The 13,922-nt window shown below is 35.6% G+C and overlaps 2 protein-coding genes across 2 annotated transcripts; both read right to left on the bottom strand.

Annotated features, from left to right (window-relative positions):
• Positions 1-2,201: 2,201 nt before the first annotated feature.
• On the bottom strand, positions 2,202-3,475 carry LOC108993750 (transcription repressor MYB6-like). Its single transcript, XM_018968762.2, has 2 exons — positions 3,129-3,475; positions 2,202-2,947 (listed from the first exon to the last, which is right to left on the bottom strand). Exons 1-2 carry the CDS (start codon positions 3,259-3,261, stop codon positions 2,253-2,255), a joined length of 828 nt encoding a protein of 275 aa, XP_018824307.1. The 5' UTR covers positions 3,262-3,475; the 3' UTR covers positions 2,202-2,252.
• Positions 3,476-6,248: 2,773 nt separating this feature from the next.
• Positions 6,249-11,661, bottom strand: LOC108993780. Its single transcript, XM_018968804.2, has 8 exons — positions 11,290-11,661; positions 9,755-10,945; positions 9,529-9,619; positions 8,915-9,072; positions 8,786-8,837; positions 7,803-7,882; positions 7,612-7,705; positions 6,249-7,424 (listed from the first exon to the last, which is right to left on the bottom strand). Exons 2-8 carry the CDS (start codon positions 10,919-10,921, stop codon positions 6,835-6,837), a joined length of 2,232 nt encoding a protein of 743 aa, XP_018824349.1. The 5' UTR covers positions 10,922-10,945; positions 11,290-11,661; the 3' UTR covers positions 6,249-6,834.
• Between the last annotated feature and the right edge of the window lie 2,261 nt (positions 11,662-13,922).

Here is a 13,922-nt window from a genome sequence, read left to right as displayed (position 1 = left end):
TTTTAATAATAAACCCTATTCTTTTTCAAAACAACTGCACGACGTTTGCGCATTTTACGACTATATATAGTATTACCCATATTTATTATGTTTGTTGGGTGTAAAAAGAACTAAGGTACGTACAACCCGTTAGAAGTCTATTGTTAGAAATAAAAGGAAAAGATAAGCTGGTAAAGGAAGAAGGTACTTCTACATGAAACGTATATAGATCATCTTCTTTACACTCTCTTGGGCCCTCTCTTTCTCCATATTTATGCAAGGACAGCATATTCTTCAACCTTTCATCGAGTCTATTTTCTTCGTTATATTGAGAGCTACGTAAAGTCACGAAAGATTATAAAATCACGAAATATAGTACTAGTGGATTTCGTCCTTAAAAGACTTGTGAAAATATGCATTTATGCCGAACCATGTATATCTCTCATTTATTTATATTTTGTGTACTTTATTTATTAATTAATTTATAAATGAGCATCGATCTAAATTGAACTCGAGGTTTTTAATTTCAGCAAATAAAAAATCATTAATTATGACATTTATATCATTGATATTATTGTCGGAAAGAATGAGTAACGAAAGAATAAAAAAATCATACTTAAATGCAGCATTGACTTGAATTATTAGATTGTTGTGGTTGGATCGGATTTTCCAAGTTTTGATGCCATAAAGATTTTCTAAAACCTGGCAGTTTGATCTCACTATTACCATAATTGGGTGTGTCAAATCTGCATCTCAGATGATTAGGATATGGGCATTGATTCGTCTTTCGCGCAGAATATTGTTGGAAACTCATGAGAGGCCAAGGCCATCACATCACATATATATTTATAATCTTCCATGCATCAATCGCGCGCGCGGCCTAGCTCTTCTTTCTCATCGCCATTAATCTCACTCAACCATGCAACCAATTAAGCTTACGACCCACGACAACTAAACCAAAGAAAATTAAACAGAACAACGTTACAACACTTAGGATTTTGGTTCATTTTCCTTTCCCTCTACTGGGTTCAAAGTTTTTGTGACAAAGTCAAGGAGAATCGACCTCTTCTGACAAAATTATGAACCAGCTGGAAAAAAACTCGGTAAAGTATAAACCAAAAACGCGTATACTATAGTAAATGCAAATAAATAAAAGACCAAGCTACTGAATTATATATGATTTTCCTCTGCCTGATCTGTTTGGGTCTTAAATGTCTCAAATTCTACTCAAATTGATCCTTTAACCAACAATGCGTATATGCAGTAAATGGAAATAAAAGCGGCCGGCATGCAGGGAACGTCGATGATGATCTGCAGTTCACTCATCTCAGCTAGCTGACTCAGTAATAATAATGTCGATAATAGCTGGGTCGTTCTTTCAGTAATTCTCACATTATTTTAGGACAGGCAACTGGCTACTGGCAACCCCAATCAATGAATGATCTAGGCTGCTCAAAAATATTTCTGTGCACCTTCTTGTGTGGCTAATAAAGTTGCAGACTTGCAGTACACTGTACATGACCAGAATTTCTTGCCTTTTGTCTAATTCTCTCTTGCCTTTTGATGCAATTACGTTTAGCAAAATGGAGCAATTAGATTAAGGGACATATATATATATATATATATATATATATATATCTTTCCTGGTGGCTAGGTGGATGGGTGAGACATTTTAATATTAATCCCCATATAACTTTTACATGTTGAGTACATGCACCTTTGACAAATGAGAAATAGGAGCATGCTCATGTGTTCGTCAAGTTGCATTAGAATAATGTAACTTGCATGAGAAATGCAACTTCCTTAACATGTATTAGCATGAAACTCATGTTTTTAGACCAGGTTGAGAAGATCATGGCCGGGTAGCGAGAAGTACTGGAAGAGCATATATATAAGGCATGCACGTGAACGCTTCTATCACTAAATTAAGATATAATCTAAATTAATAATCTCGTTTGTTCGCACATGAGATGAGTTGAGATTAAAGTTAAAAGTCGAATAAAATATTATTATAATATATTTTTTTAATATTATTTTTATTTTAGAATTTAAAAAAATTGAATTATTTATTTTATTTTGTGTAGGAATTTAAAAAAATTGTAGTGATTAAATTAAATGTGATGAGATGAGTTAAGAGGAGTTGTGAAAACAAAGTGGCTAAACCACCTTTTAACAGTACAATATCTTTCTATTACAATCAGATCAATTATGAGCTAGGAAATTAAACACCAAGTTCGACATGAAGAGATGACATTTTTTTTAATTAGTACAAATCAAATCAACAAGGAATCGACAAAGGAGTCCAAAGAGAGTTGATTTTCTGCCTTGAGAAGCTGCTGATATTCCTCGTAAATCTTGTCCAGCATGTCATCTTTGGTGGGTTCAGAAAATTGGTATGGTGGATCACAGACGCCATAGCTACTAACAAAGTCAGTACTATCTCCACCTTCAATATAATCTCTGAGATCAGGTAAACACTTCAAAACCTCTTCATGATCATCAAGAACACCTTTATTTCCATCTCCAAGACTAGTTGATGATCCACTTGCCATACCATCAGTACTATTCTTCCTTGTAATTGGAAGTGGTGAAACCCTCATGGCCTTTGGCAGATGAACTTTGGTCGTCATTATTGTTTCACCATAAGCTGTACTATCTTGGTTCTTGTAATTCTTTTGAGTACTGATCTTTGGACCTCTAACACATTCTGATCCTCCTTTTCGGTTGTTCTGATCGTTTCTCGTGTTAATCTTGAACCTTTTGCCTAGATGAGAGTTCCAATAGTTCTTGATCTCATTGTCAGTTCGGCCTGGAAGTCTTCCAGCAATTAGAGACCAACGGTTACCAAGAAGGGAGTGAAGCCGGATAATGAGGTCCTCCTCATCAGGGGTGATGTTTCCTCGCTTGATATCGGGACGGAGATAATTCATCCATCTTAGCCTGCAGCTCTTCCCACACCTAAGTAGCCCTTCAAAGCACAAAGCCAAGTATAGAATTACAATATTGAAAGTTCAACTTCTATATTGAGAAAATGTGCTTTAGATGGCTAAGTTTTATTATGAATGTAACAAAACACACATATAAAGTAAGAAACAGAAGCCCTTTGCTGTAGAATATTCAGGTCGTGAAAGAGAGGAATGAATATATACCTGCTTTTTTAGGCAAAGATCTCCAATGGCCTTCACCATGAGCCCGGATATAGTTAATGAGCAATGTGTCTTCTTTGGCAGTCCATGGTCCTTTTTGTAAACCAACTTTTGAACAACATGGAGCTCTTCCCATTTCTCCCCTTTCGCACTTGGGATATCACAAAATCATATGCTTTGTTATTTGAGAGAAATGGAGAGAGAGATCAGAGAGAGAATAAAAAGAGGTCAAAACATGCCTAGTTTTCTCCCTACTATATCGTGAGGATATGATGAAGGTTCAAAAATATATATTCTTGGAGATCAGGATGCAGTTTTTATTGTAGAACTAAGTGGGGTTTTCCCTTTTATTTTTCTTGTTACTTGGGATATGGGGATATGGGCATGCTTTTAGTGGGTAATATATGGCGTGGGGTAAGACCATGTTTGGCCAAAAAAAAAAAAAAACTGGTGTGCCCCTCTAGCCAGTATATATGTCGTAATGCAGATTTTCTCGACTAATAATGTAGTATTGATCTTATATATGCTGATATATGTGCATGCAATTTTCACATCAACGACCAAAAGATCATAAAGAATCACATGATCTGGCAATCGAAGTATTCTTGATCGAGCTGTTAATCCTTTGAGACGTTGATTGTTCCAAAAGTGCTACTTACGTACACACGACTATGGTGGACTGTAAAACATGATCCATTTTAAGTATATACCAGATCAGACGTACGTCTTTCCAAAATTGGATGCAATAATCGGTGAGAACCTCTCTCTCTCTCTCCCCAAAATGACTCAGCTTAGAATTCACGCAACTCTGCCAGGCTTGTGTTTTTCCTTGCATTTGATAAGAACTATTCTTTGTTAATTACCATAATGAGATCAATCGAGTCATTTTCACTAGTTATTAGCTGTTATGAATATGGGTCGATATTTCACAATCAAACAATCAGAGCGGGCCCATATGTTTGCTTTGCCCTTAATTACAAGTAATTAAAGTCTGTCTTCTTCTTCTTCTTCTTTTATTTAATTTTCTTTCCTCTTATCCATGATCTATTAAATAATACTGGAGGTTTGGTAGGATAATTGAGCCTAACTTTATCATTTTTCTTCCACATTTCCTTTTTGGCATGACCCTCAATATTGAATTGCATAGCCATGCATTCACCAAGTTGGCATGCAAAACCTACTCCCTAGCTGCTGCAATCTGATCATGATAAAGAGAGGCCGGTGGTTAAAGAAATCTAGTAATGATCATGAAGAAAGGGAAAAATAGTGCATCAAGATCTGGGTTCAGTACTGCTTTTTGGGGACAATAGTCCAACGCCAGCTAGCAATATATTGATCTTCTAGATTAGTTGGTAAAAATTCAAAACCTATATTGCTGGTTTTTCAGTACTCTAATTCATCACCCATAAAGGCAGTGCTATACAGGGGAGTTGCATGCATGATAGCCTTTATTATAGTCCAACAAAACGCTGATGATCATTAATGAAAAGCATCATCTAAATTCATGAACAAAGGTCCATGGTACGTCTCGCATGGTAACTTGCTCGATGAATAAAGCATTTTCCTTTTTGAGTATAGATCTTAATTATACATTTATATATATAACGCAGGCGGTACTGAACAACTGCACCCTTTGTCTCTGGCCATCTTATATCTGCCTTGGATGACTTATTAGGCCTTTTTCTTCCTAATTCCCACATTCATAAATGCAAGGTTTCTGGGTAGGAACTAGACCCTCTTTAGTTCTTCGAAAATGCTTGATACAGTACTGAAAATGGATGAAAAAAAAAAACAAACGAAGTACATACAGTTCGTGCAGTACTGTCACGGCTCTTCACAGGAACTCTTCACTATGGAGATTCTTTATAACAATGAGCGGAGTAATTTTAAAATTATTAATTAAAATTAATGACAGTGATTTTGGATCCAATGGAGTTTATGGTGGTACTTAATTGTTGTAAGTAGTTTCTGAATATCCCCATGATAGAGTTGGTCATGGAAACTCAAAACTCAAAAGCAGACCCCTGGCTAGCCACTTCAGTACATCCTGTACTTCGCAGAAGAATCTCTGAAATATGCCATTCCTTTACAACCATTATTGTCTCCATCACCACTCTATTATTGAGGAAAGAAAACTTATAAAAAATAAAATAAAGTAAAAGTAATTGCATTTGTATTTAGGGAGAGAAAGTGACATGCTAACTCTACTGCGGGGCCCTACACACCTCATTAAACACCCACAGAAAAATCATGTTAACTCTCCTCCTAATCAAGGAAGGAAGGCTAAAATTTAAAAAAAAAAAAGAAAAAAAAAAGAGGGCTATGGACGGGTCTGGTGAACATTTGCCGCCTAGTAGTCTTAGGGGTCTTCTTCACTGGATAGAATTGGTCTTTCTTATTTGCGAATTATGGTAATGAGATTCCTGATAAGTTCATTTTCCTGGTTTTATTTGTTTCTCTAATTCTTATTTGCTTATGTCTTTGTTTGCAGGATTTCTTTGTTTTGTTTAGGGTTGGAGTTCTGGTATTTTGTTATGTAATTGGATGAATTAGTAATTTTGATACCTGGGTTTGGTTATCTTGTTGATAATGTATCCCCTAGTTTTCTTGTTGTAATCATGGTTTTCCTCTACCACCAATGAGGGTTATCAATAAAATTGAGTTACTGTTCTCTTCTTTAAAAAAAAAAAAAAAAAAAGGCTATGGGATCTCACCAGAAATGAGCTTGACTTTATTCTTTGCTGTGCAGTGAATACCTTCTACAGATATATTCAGAATACTTATTACAACAAATAAAACTGAAAAAGCTCAGAGTAGTTGCTCTCATCACACAAAAATCACTTTTTTCATAAGCAAATTAAATGGGGAGATTTAAAAAATAGTATGAGTTTTCAGTCAAAAACAGGTTCCTGCACTACAAAAAAATGGGACTAGCTAGAGACGACTCAGACGAGTTCTTGTGACAAGCTAGCAAAACAAAGCATGGTGTCCTTACATGGAAGGATCCAATTCCAGAATACTTTTGCAAATTTCAGCCATTTTAAAATTTTCAGCAGCATTCATCTAGAAAAAGGAAACCCAAAGAAACTGGTGACAACAGAAGTAGTCCATAAACATATATGCACATGGAACTCCATAATTTTGAGCTTGCTCCTTGAACAAATCAAAGAATCATATAATTTTATGATCTGTATATTAGAATCCAATACAAAAGCAGTCCATAGCCTCCTCCTTTTGACACGTAGCTAGCTGGACTGCAGTCAGATCGGAAAATCTTTGCCACATGGCATGCTCTGACTGGAGTATAATACATTTGTAATATGTGAAGGGTCCACAATAGATACCCCTTTACAAACAAAAAATAGTAGAAAAATAATACTATGGTCTTCTATACTACACTGCACATGCAAGAATCAATTGAGAATCCAAAACCCCTTGCAGTTCTGCAACAAGAAGAATCAGTACTGTCTAGTGCCCAACAACTGAAACTTTTAAGATCTGATGGTCTTCCGAAACCAAAGAGGAACCCATTTAATTACATTACATCCTAATCCGTCCACTCGGGCCTGCTGTCACGACCAAAATGCCCCACATCTTGGGAAAGAAAACATACCCTGGCAAGAACTCTTTGAAATCTTGTCCTAGGATCTGCAACAACAAAGTTGCGAATCTTGGATGTAAGGCCTGACCATTTTGTCAAACCCGTTCTTCAAAGACGAACAGGTAACCCATAGTTGTGATACGTTCTAATCCGCCCATCCCAGCTTGCAGTCACAACCACAAACCCCCACATGTGGGGAGAACTAAACATGCCCTGGCAAGCACTCTTCAAGATTTTGTACTCGGATTTGCATATTGCAGGTGAAATAGTTATTGGACTGGAATTGGAAAGTTTCTCCTCAGGCCAAGTGGCAGATCCCTTTGGCAAAGACTCCAATAAAAACCCACGGCTACGAGAGAAACAATCGGGAGAAGAGAAAGTTGAGTTTTGGCCTGAATTCTCATCCAAGTTTCGGTGTTTCCACCCATTTTTTGTACTACTTCCCCAAATATCTAAGCTCAATGATGGGGATGGAAGTGCTCCTGACGTTGTTTGAATGCCATTCCAAGGTATAGCAATGGATGCATCGTGGGATTGGAAACTCTCAGTAGACCAAATAGTCTTTACTCGAGAAGAAGTCCTCATGTCCTGGCTTGTAACGTTCCAGAGGTAGACATTTGAATCATCGCTTGCTGACACAATGTGTTTCCCATCTAAGGTAAAAGAGGCAGACATCTGGCTTCCAGCATTTCGAAGACCTAACGATAGAGGACAAGAAAAGTTAAGAATGAAAGATCGCAATCATTAAACAGTCACATTGTTTAACAAATGGAGATTACATGTACAAAATTATTGAAATTAAGTACTTTCCAAGCAACTAAAAGAACCTTTTCCAGACTTCAAGATAAAAGAAAAACGCAAGTTATGATAAGACAGAAAGCCTACCCTTGAATTTGCAAATGATATCAACTCCCGAAAGGATACGGACCACTGAATCAGCAGAAGTGACCATTACTTTGCTCGGTTCATTCGGGGAAAACTAAAAAGTCAAGCCATAATAGTTTAGTTATAATCAGTAAAAAAAAGGAGTAAGGATTGTAGAAATTATACAACAAAAATGTCAATAATCCAACAACCTGAAAGCCAGTTATCCTCTTTCCTGGAGACTTCTTCTTGCCCTGTAAGCATATTTGAACATTCAGTTGCAGATGAGCATCTGAAACCAAACAAATACATGACACATTAGCACCAGATGATGGCATCTTTTCCGAGATAATATATTCTCAAAATGTAAGCCTTTGATAATGCTTCAATGCTCTGCAGTTATAAATACAGCATCGGGCATTTTCAGCCATTCTAATCTGATGCAGCCACGGAAGAAAAAGATTGGCAGGCATTGATAGCCACTCGTAACTTCATACTGACTTGACTACATGTAAGGCTAAAATAAGGTATCTTCACCCATTCCATAGATGATTGGGACTACTGTAATCTGTTGACTGTTACGCTTGTCATGAATTGACTCAGTTTGCTCATCTACCAATATTTTTGAGTTTGGTTGATGAGCTCAATACCGTTTTCCCAAAGAGCATGGCTAACGAGAATAAATAGTCAAATTTGTACATTCAGGTTCTAATAATTTTGAGTTTTCTTTCCAGGGCAATAGCTCTAGATTTTAATGGGCTTAATGTTTTTGATTTCCTTGAATCTATTTCTTCTTCCTAGCTAGGAGTTTTCTCTTCTATACATCCAGTGTACTTGGCTACACCTATTAATATTAATAAAATTTGTACTCATCAGACAAACAATAATTCGAGTTTTTGTTGCATGAGATTAACCATAATTTTGGGCTTTAACTTTAAAACTTATGGGAAGTTTTGTTATGAGGGAGATCTACAATATTTTAGAGAGTGGAGCTAGAACTTTTAACTTTTAACTCTATGTGTGTGAAGATAAACAATACTTCAATAAGCTATTACCAGATGTGTAATATTTGCCCGTCCAAGACTTGAAAACAGTGAGCAGAGCTTAACCCATACCATTATACACTATCGAGATATAAGTTAGCTTTGCACAGCAAACAAGGGGAAAAATGGATCTGGCCTGAACTCATGCATACCTGTGATATCATAAAATAGACAGTTCCCGGTCAAGGTGCCCACAATTCCTCCCTGTAAAAGTTGATTATCTGAGTCTTTCATGTTGAATATTGAAAATGAAAAGCTAAAAAACAAGAAATTTACCAGACCTTTCCATCAGGCTGATAACACACAGCAGTGACTATCTCCCTGGTATCAATATAATCAACAACCTTACAGCCAACAGTTTCCCAGATGCGAACTTTTCCATCAATTGAACCGCTGATGAAGTACTTATCATCCACGGGATTAAAATCAACACACGTCACTGCACCAATCATAGCAGTATAACAATCATTTTGAAATGACTCAAACCAATATGGGAAGAACAGATTGAGATCATACCCATTTACAAACCAGTTATATGGCAGCCCCAAATTGCACCAATTTGAAAAATGGTCCCTATTTGGCAAGTGTGTGGTATTTGAAGGGAAATGAATTATAGACATTTTAAGACTCGCAAGCGACACTGGAGACTTTACTCCTTTGTTTAACTACTATAGATTGTAATGGGCTGAGTTTTCATGATTTTCTCATCTCTTTTCCTGTTTCTAATCAAGAGTTCCTCTTGTATACTACTCATGTGCTTGGGCTATGCCTTTTGGGATTTTAATAGAATCTCTGTTTGGTTATTTTTTTCATTTAAAGAAAAAAGTTACCACAAAACAAAATATTGAACGAGTACACGTAAAAGATACAAGCAAACAAATGGCAAGAGGCTCACCATAATTATTATGAGAAAAGATCCTTAGGCATCTGTCACATCCCACTTGCCATAGACGAACAGTCTTGTCGACAGAGGACGACAGGAGAAACTGTGGCAAACACCAAAAAAAGAAAAGAAAAATAGCATTAATATTCATCGGATTTGGGAAACCAATATGCTAGAAATATATCAACAGATGGTGAAGAAGTCCAAGAAGACTTGCATAACTCCAAATGATACTAACCCCATTTGCAGACCATGAGAGATCCAAGACGTCACTGAAATGTCCTTGGAACTCATGTAGGGGCTTCTCTAATATCCGGAAGACCTTTGGTGGGAGAATGACACAAGTCGAATCTGATGATTTCCTCAATTTCTCCATCTTCCCTAATTTCCCTCCATCCACGTCAAGAGGAGCCAATTCAGAAAGATGATTCATTGTGAAGTATACACAAGAAGGATCCATTCCTGGAGCATCGAAGTTGACTGATCTCTCATCTTCGACTACCTTCCACACGCGAACAATTCTATCTTTCCCAGCACTCGCCAAGTACCGTCCGTCAAGACTGAACTTCATCGTCAATATTGACCCCTTATGTGCTAGAAATTCCTGTCCAGCATAAAGGGAAGACAGTTCCTTGGACCGCTTTTTATAAGGATGAACCCGAACTCTTTGCATCCCCAACTCTAATGTTTGTTCCGCATCACCAGGTTTCGAAACAGCAGTATCAAGAATGCAGCCTGCTGCACCTAATTTCCTAAGCCAACCCTTCTTCACTTTCTTCTTCGCGTTAACCAAATACCTTGCCTCATCAACTTCTCTATGCAAGTGATGCTGAACCAAAGGAGATGGCCCAAAGATTCTCGGAAAGTCTTCAAAACTCACCGATCGATTGGAACCCACTTCATGTAGACTGCTGAGCATCCCATCCCGATCAAGTTCATTCACAAGGAACTCAGTTCCATCGTCCAAATTCTTGGTTTTACACACAAAACTATCTTCCGAAGCAACATTTTCTAAAGGTTGTGACACTTCATCTGACATGGTAGACTTACTCAATGGAAACACTTCTTCAAAACCCGATGTTCTCAGCACAGCCCCGCTATTTTCCATGATTCTATCAACATCCGTTTCAATTTTTTCTTCTGATCCATCTCCCAAATCCTCTCTCATAACTGAATTCCAATATATACTTAACCCCATCAATTTTAAGAACCTATGTCGGCGCTCTTGTACACTCTCCGGGTTCTTAGTCCAAATCTCATCACAAAAACTACCCAAAACGCCATCAAAGTTCCCAATACTGGAGCTACTGTTCTCGGAGCAATCCAATCCACAATCCGACACAGAAGATAACTCCTCGCATGTATCATAAAATTGATCCTCTTCCTCTTCAGAGTAACTCCCCATATCTTGCTTTCAACCCATTACATCCTGATTACCACCCAAAACAAAAATAAATGGAACAGATTTTCTCAAGATAAAACAAAAAAAAAAAAAAAATCAAACAACACTCAAGACTCTCAAATCCGTTGTATAGGGAATAGAAAACCCCATCATTGATCTTTGCAATCTAATACATTCAGTCAAAAAAAGATCACCAAACCATGGAGGCTAGAGGCTATAAACAATAACAACTACCCTTTTGACTCTCCTGCAAAGGTATTAACTTCAAAAACATTGCATTCAAATCAAACCCGCGATAGATTAGTTTCTAGAAAACACAGAAATCACGTGACAAACTTCAATTGCAACCAAAGAGGGGAAGTTTTGCTCACCTGGGTAATGATGAAATTTCGGTCACAACCCATAAATCCACTAGGGATTCTCACTTTTGCTTTGTAAGACTCTCTCTCTCGGTCTCATCCACGGGCGTCCCCAGTTGGGGAGGCAAAGAACAGTAGAAAATGAATACAACAAACTCCACTAAAATCAAATAAAATATATAAAATTAAATATGATAAGAATAAAAGAAGTGAACTTTGCCTCGGTTTGAGCGTTTGTACGAAGAAAACGCTCTGGAGTTAACGGAAAAAAAAAAAAACCCTATGGTCTCCTCTCTCTCTCTCTCTCTGTGTTTTATTTGTATGTCGGTCTTTGCTCTAGTAATTTTCTTTTTCGAGTCTTTGGCACTCTTTGTTCCTGTATTGGGTGCCGATGACTTCGCAATTACGGCTCTAACTGTTAAATATCATTAACAGTTGCTTTTGTTCGACCAACTGTGTGCAAACAATGAAAAGTAGCCCAAGTTCAGATTGCATTCCTTCACCATTTATTTTTTATTTTGCATTTTTTTTTTAGAGAATAATGATATTAACCTTCTTCTATTTTTTTCTTTTTTTTTTAAAGAAAAACAGTGGATCTGGTGAGAATATTTAACATTTTTCAGAGCGATTATGGGAATCTGTTCGATAAAATTGGAGTTATCTATAAACGTCACACGACTTGGTTTTCCTCATTGGCGAATAGCTTTTCTTGTACGCGACCTTGCATTTTTGTCACAATCGTTCTAAATTCTACCTACCTCATCGCTTATTATCTTCTTCTTTTTTTCCCTACTAAATAAATATTATAACCAAAAATAGGATAATGTGAGTTATTTCTTGGAGTGGTTTCACAATATATTGGTTTAAAAAGAAATTTGCAAGATATGACCTAAATGTTATAAAAAACTTTATTATTTTTTTTTTCAATTCAATTTAGTTTTAGATATCTAGCGGTTCATAATTCACAATCTTTTTTACATTTAACAACATAAAAATATCCTTATTTAAAATATGGTCTTTATAAAAATTTATTTAAAATAAGAGAAAATATATCTATATATAATAAGAAAATGTATAGAGATAAACTGACTTGGGATATGGCACGTATCCCGTCGTCACAACTTTTTTTTTTTTACTTTTTTCTCTTCTCTCACCCTGAGGTCCCTCCTTTTCCAAACCCCAATACCCGAGCCTAGAGAGAGAGAGAGAGAGAGATAGAGAGAGAGGAGTTGGGCTGTACGAATGGGTCCCCGAGAAAAAGGAGGAAGGCGGGGGGGGTTGGTTGGTTTGATGGAACGAAGGATTTGTTAGGATTTAAAAATAAATTGAAATGATTTGTAAATAATAAAATAAAATTTAAATTATTTATTATATTTTATATAAAAATTTATAAAATTTATTTTGAAATTTAAAAAAATTGAATTATTTATTATATTTTGTGTAAAAATTTAATAAAATTATAATGATAAAATAAAATAAATTGAGTTGAAATGGATTAAAATAAGTTGAGATAAATTATAAATACAAACAAAGCCTGAAAGAACCTCTTAACATAAAATGAAATGGTGAAGTTTGTGCTTTGAATACTTTTTTTACACGCCCAATAAGCAAGCAATTGAATTAGTCTCACAGTGATAAAAATCATGTATTAATATCTTAGTTTCTTTAACTAACCTAATAAGAATTGAAATAAATAATATAAATGTGTTATAATTATAAAGAAATTTTATAAAATAAATTTAAAAATTGACATAATTTTATATGATATATTACATATATTTTTATAATAAAAATAATTTTATAATTTAATATACTACATCAAGTTAAATTAATTTCAAAATTTTATTTTGTGAATTTTATTTTGATAAAGTACTTCTCGAAAATAATATACTACGCGCCTACTCTTGTAAATATCACAGAAGCTGTAGGCGTTCCTTCTTTTGTCTCTTTCGTTGTCAGGAAAGGACGACTTTTACGGGCGAAATCTAATGGGAAATACGTTCCTGCGTGTCAACCAACGCGTTTGACTTTGAACTTTTCATTGTCATTTATGATCATTCTTTAGCCAATGGGCCCAGACACGAGTGCACGACCAAGCAAAGGAAACCGATGGTTTGAAATTTCAACATGGAATTATATATTGTAGATGCAATGCATTTCACAAATTGATTTTGTCATCAATCGATCAAAAAGAGAGATTATAAATGTAAAAATTTGGTAGGATTAGATAATTAAATTGATAAGTTTGTATAGGATTAAGTGATTAAAATAATAAAGTTTATCTTATTATTAAATTAGTAATTTTGGATAAATATAAATTATTTATTAACTTTATCTATAACAATATTAAATTTATTTAAAAGCTTTAGAGGTTGTTTAGATAAGTTATGAGTGAGAAAATCGAATATCAAGAAATCTGTACTTATCTAGAAAAGAGGCTGATCTAAAATCTATTACTGCAGTGAAGAGTTATCGCAGGTGTTAACATTCCGTCAAGAGACGTCTTCGTGACAAACTCGCCCCGTCATCAAAGTTCTACGGAAACTAAAACTGTTTTCAGATTGTTTATTTAAAGGATCCTATTGGTTATGATTGATAGAGATTCATATTTATATATTTTCTATAGTATTTTTTAGCGTATATTT

Source organism: Juglans regia, chromosome 9 (genome assembly GCF_001411555.2).
Source record: "Juglans regia cultivar Chandler chromosome 9, Walnut 2.0, whole genome shotgun sequence".
NCBI lineage: Eukaryota > Viridiplantae > Streptophyta > Magnoliopsida > Fagales > Juglandaceae > Juglans > Juglans regia.
This window is presented reverse-complemented; position numbering and strand designations above follow the sequence as displayed.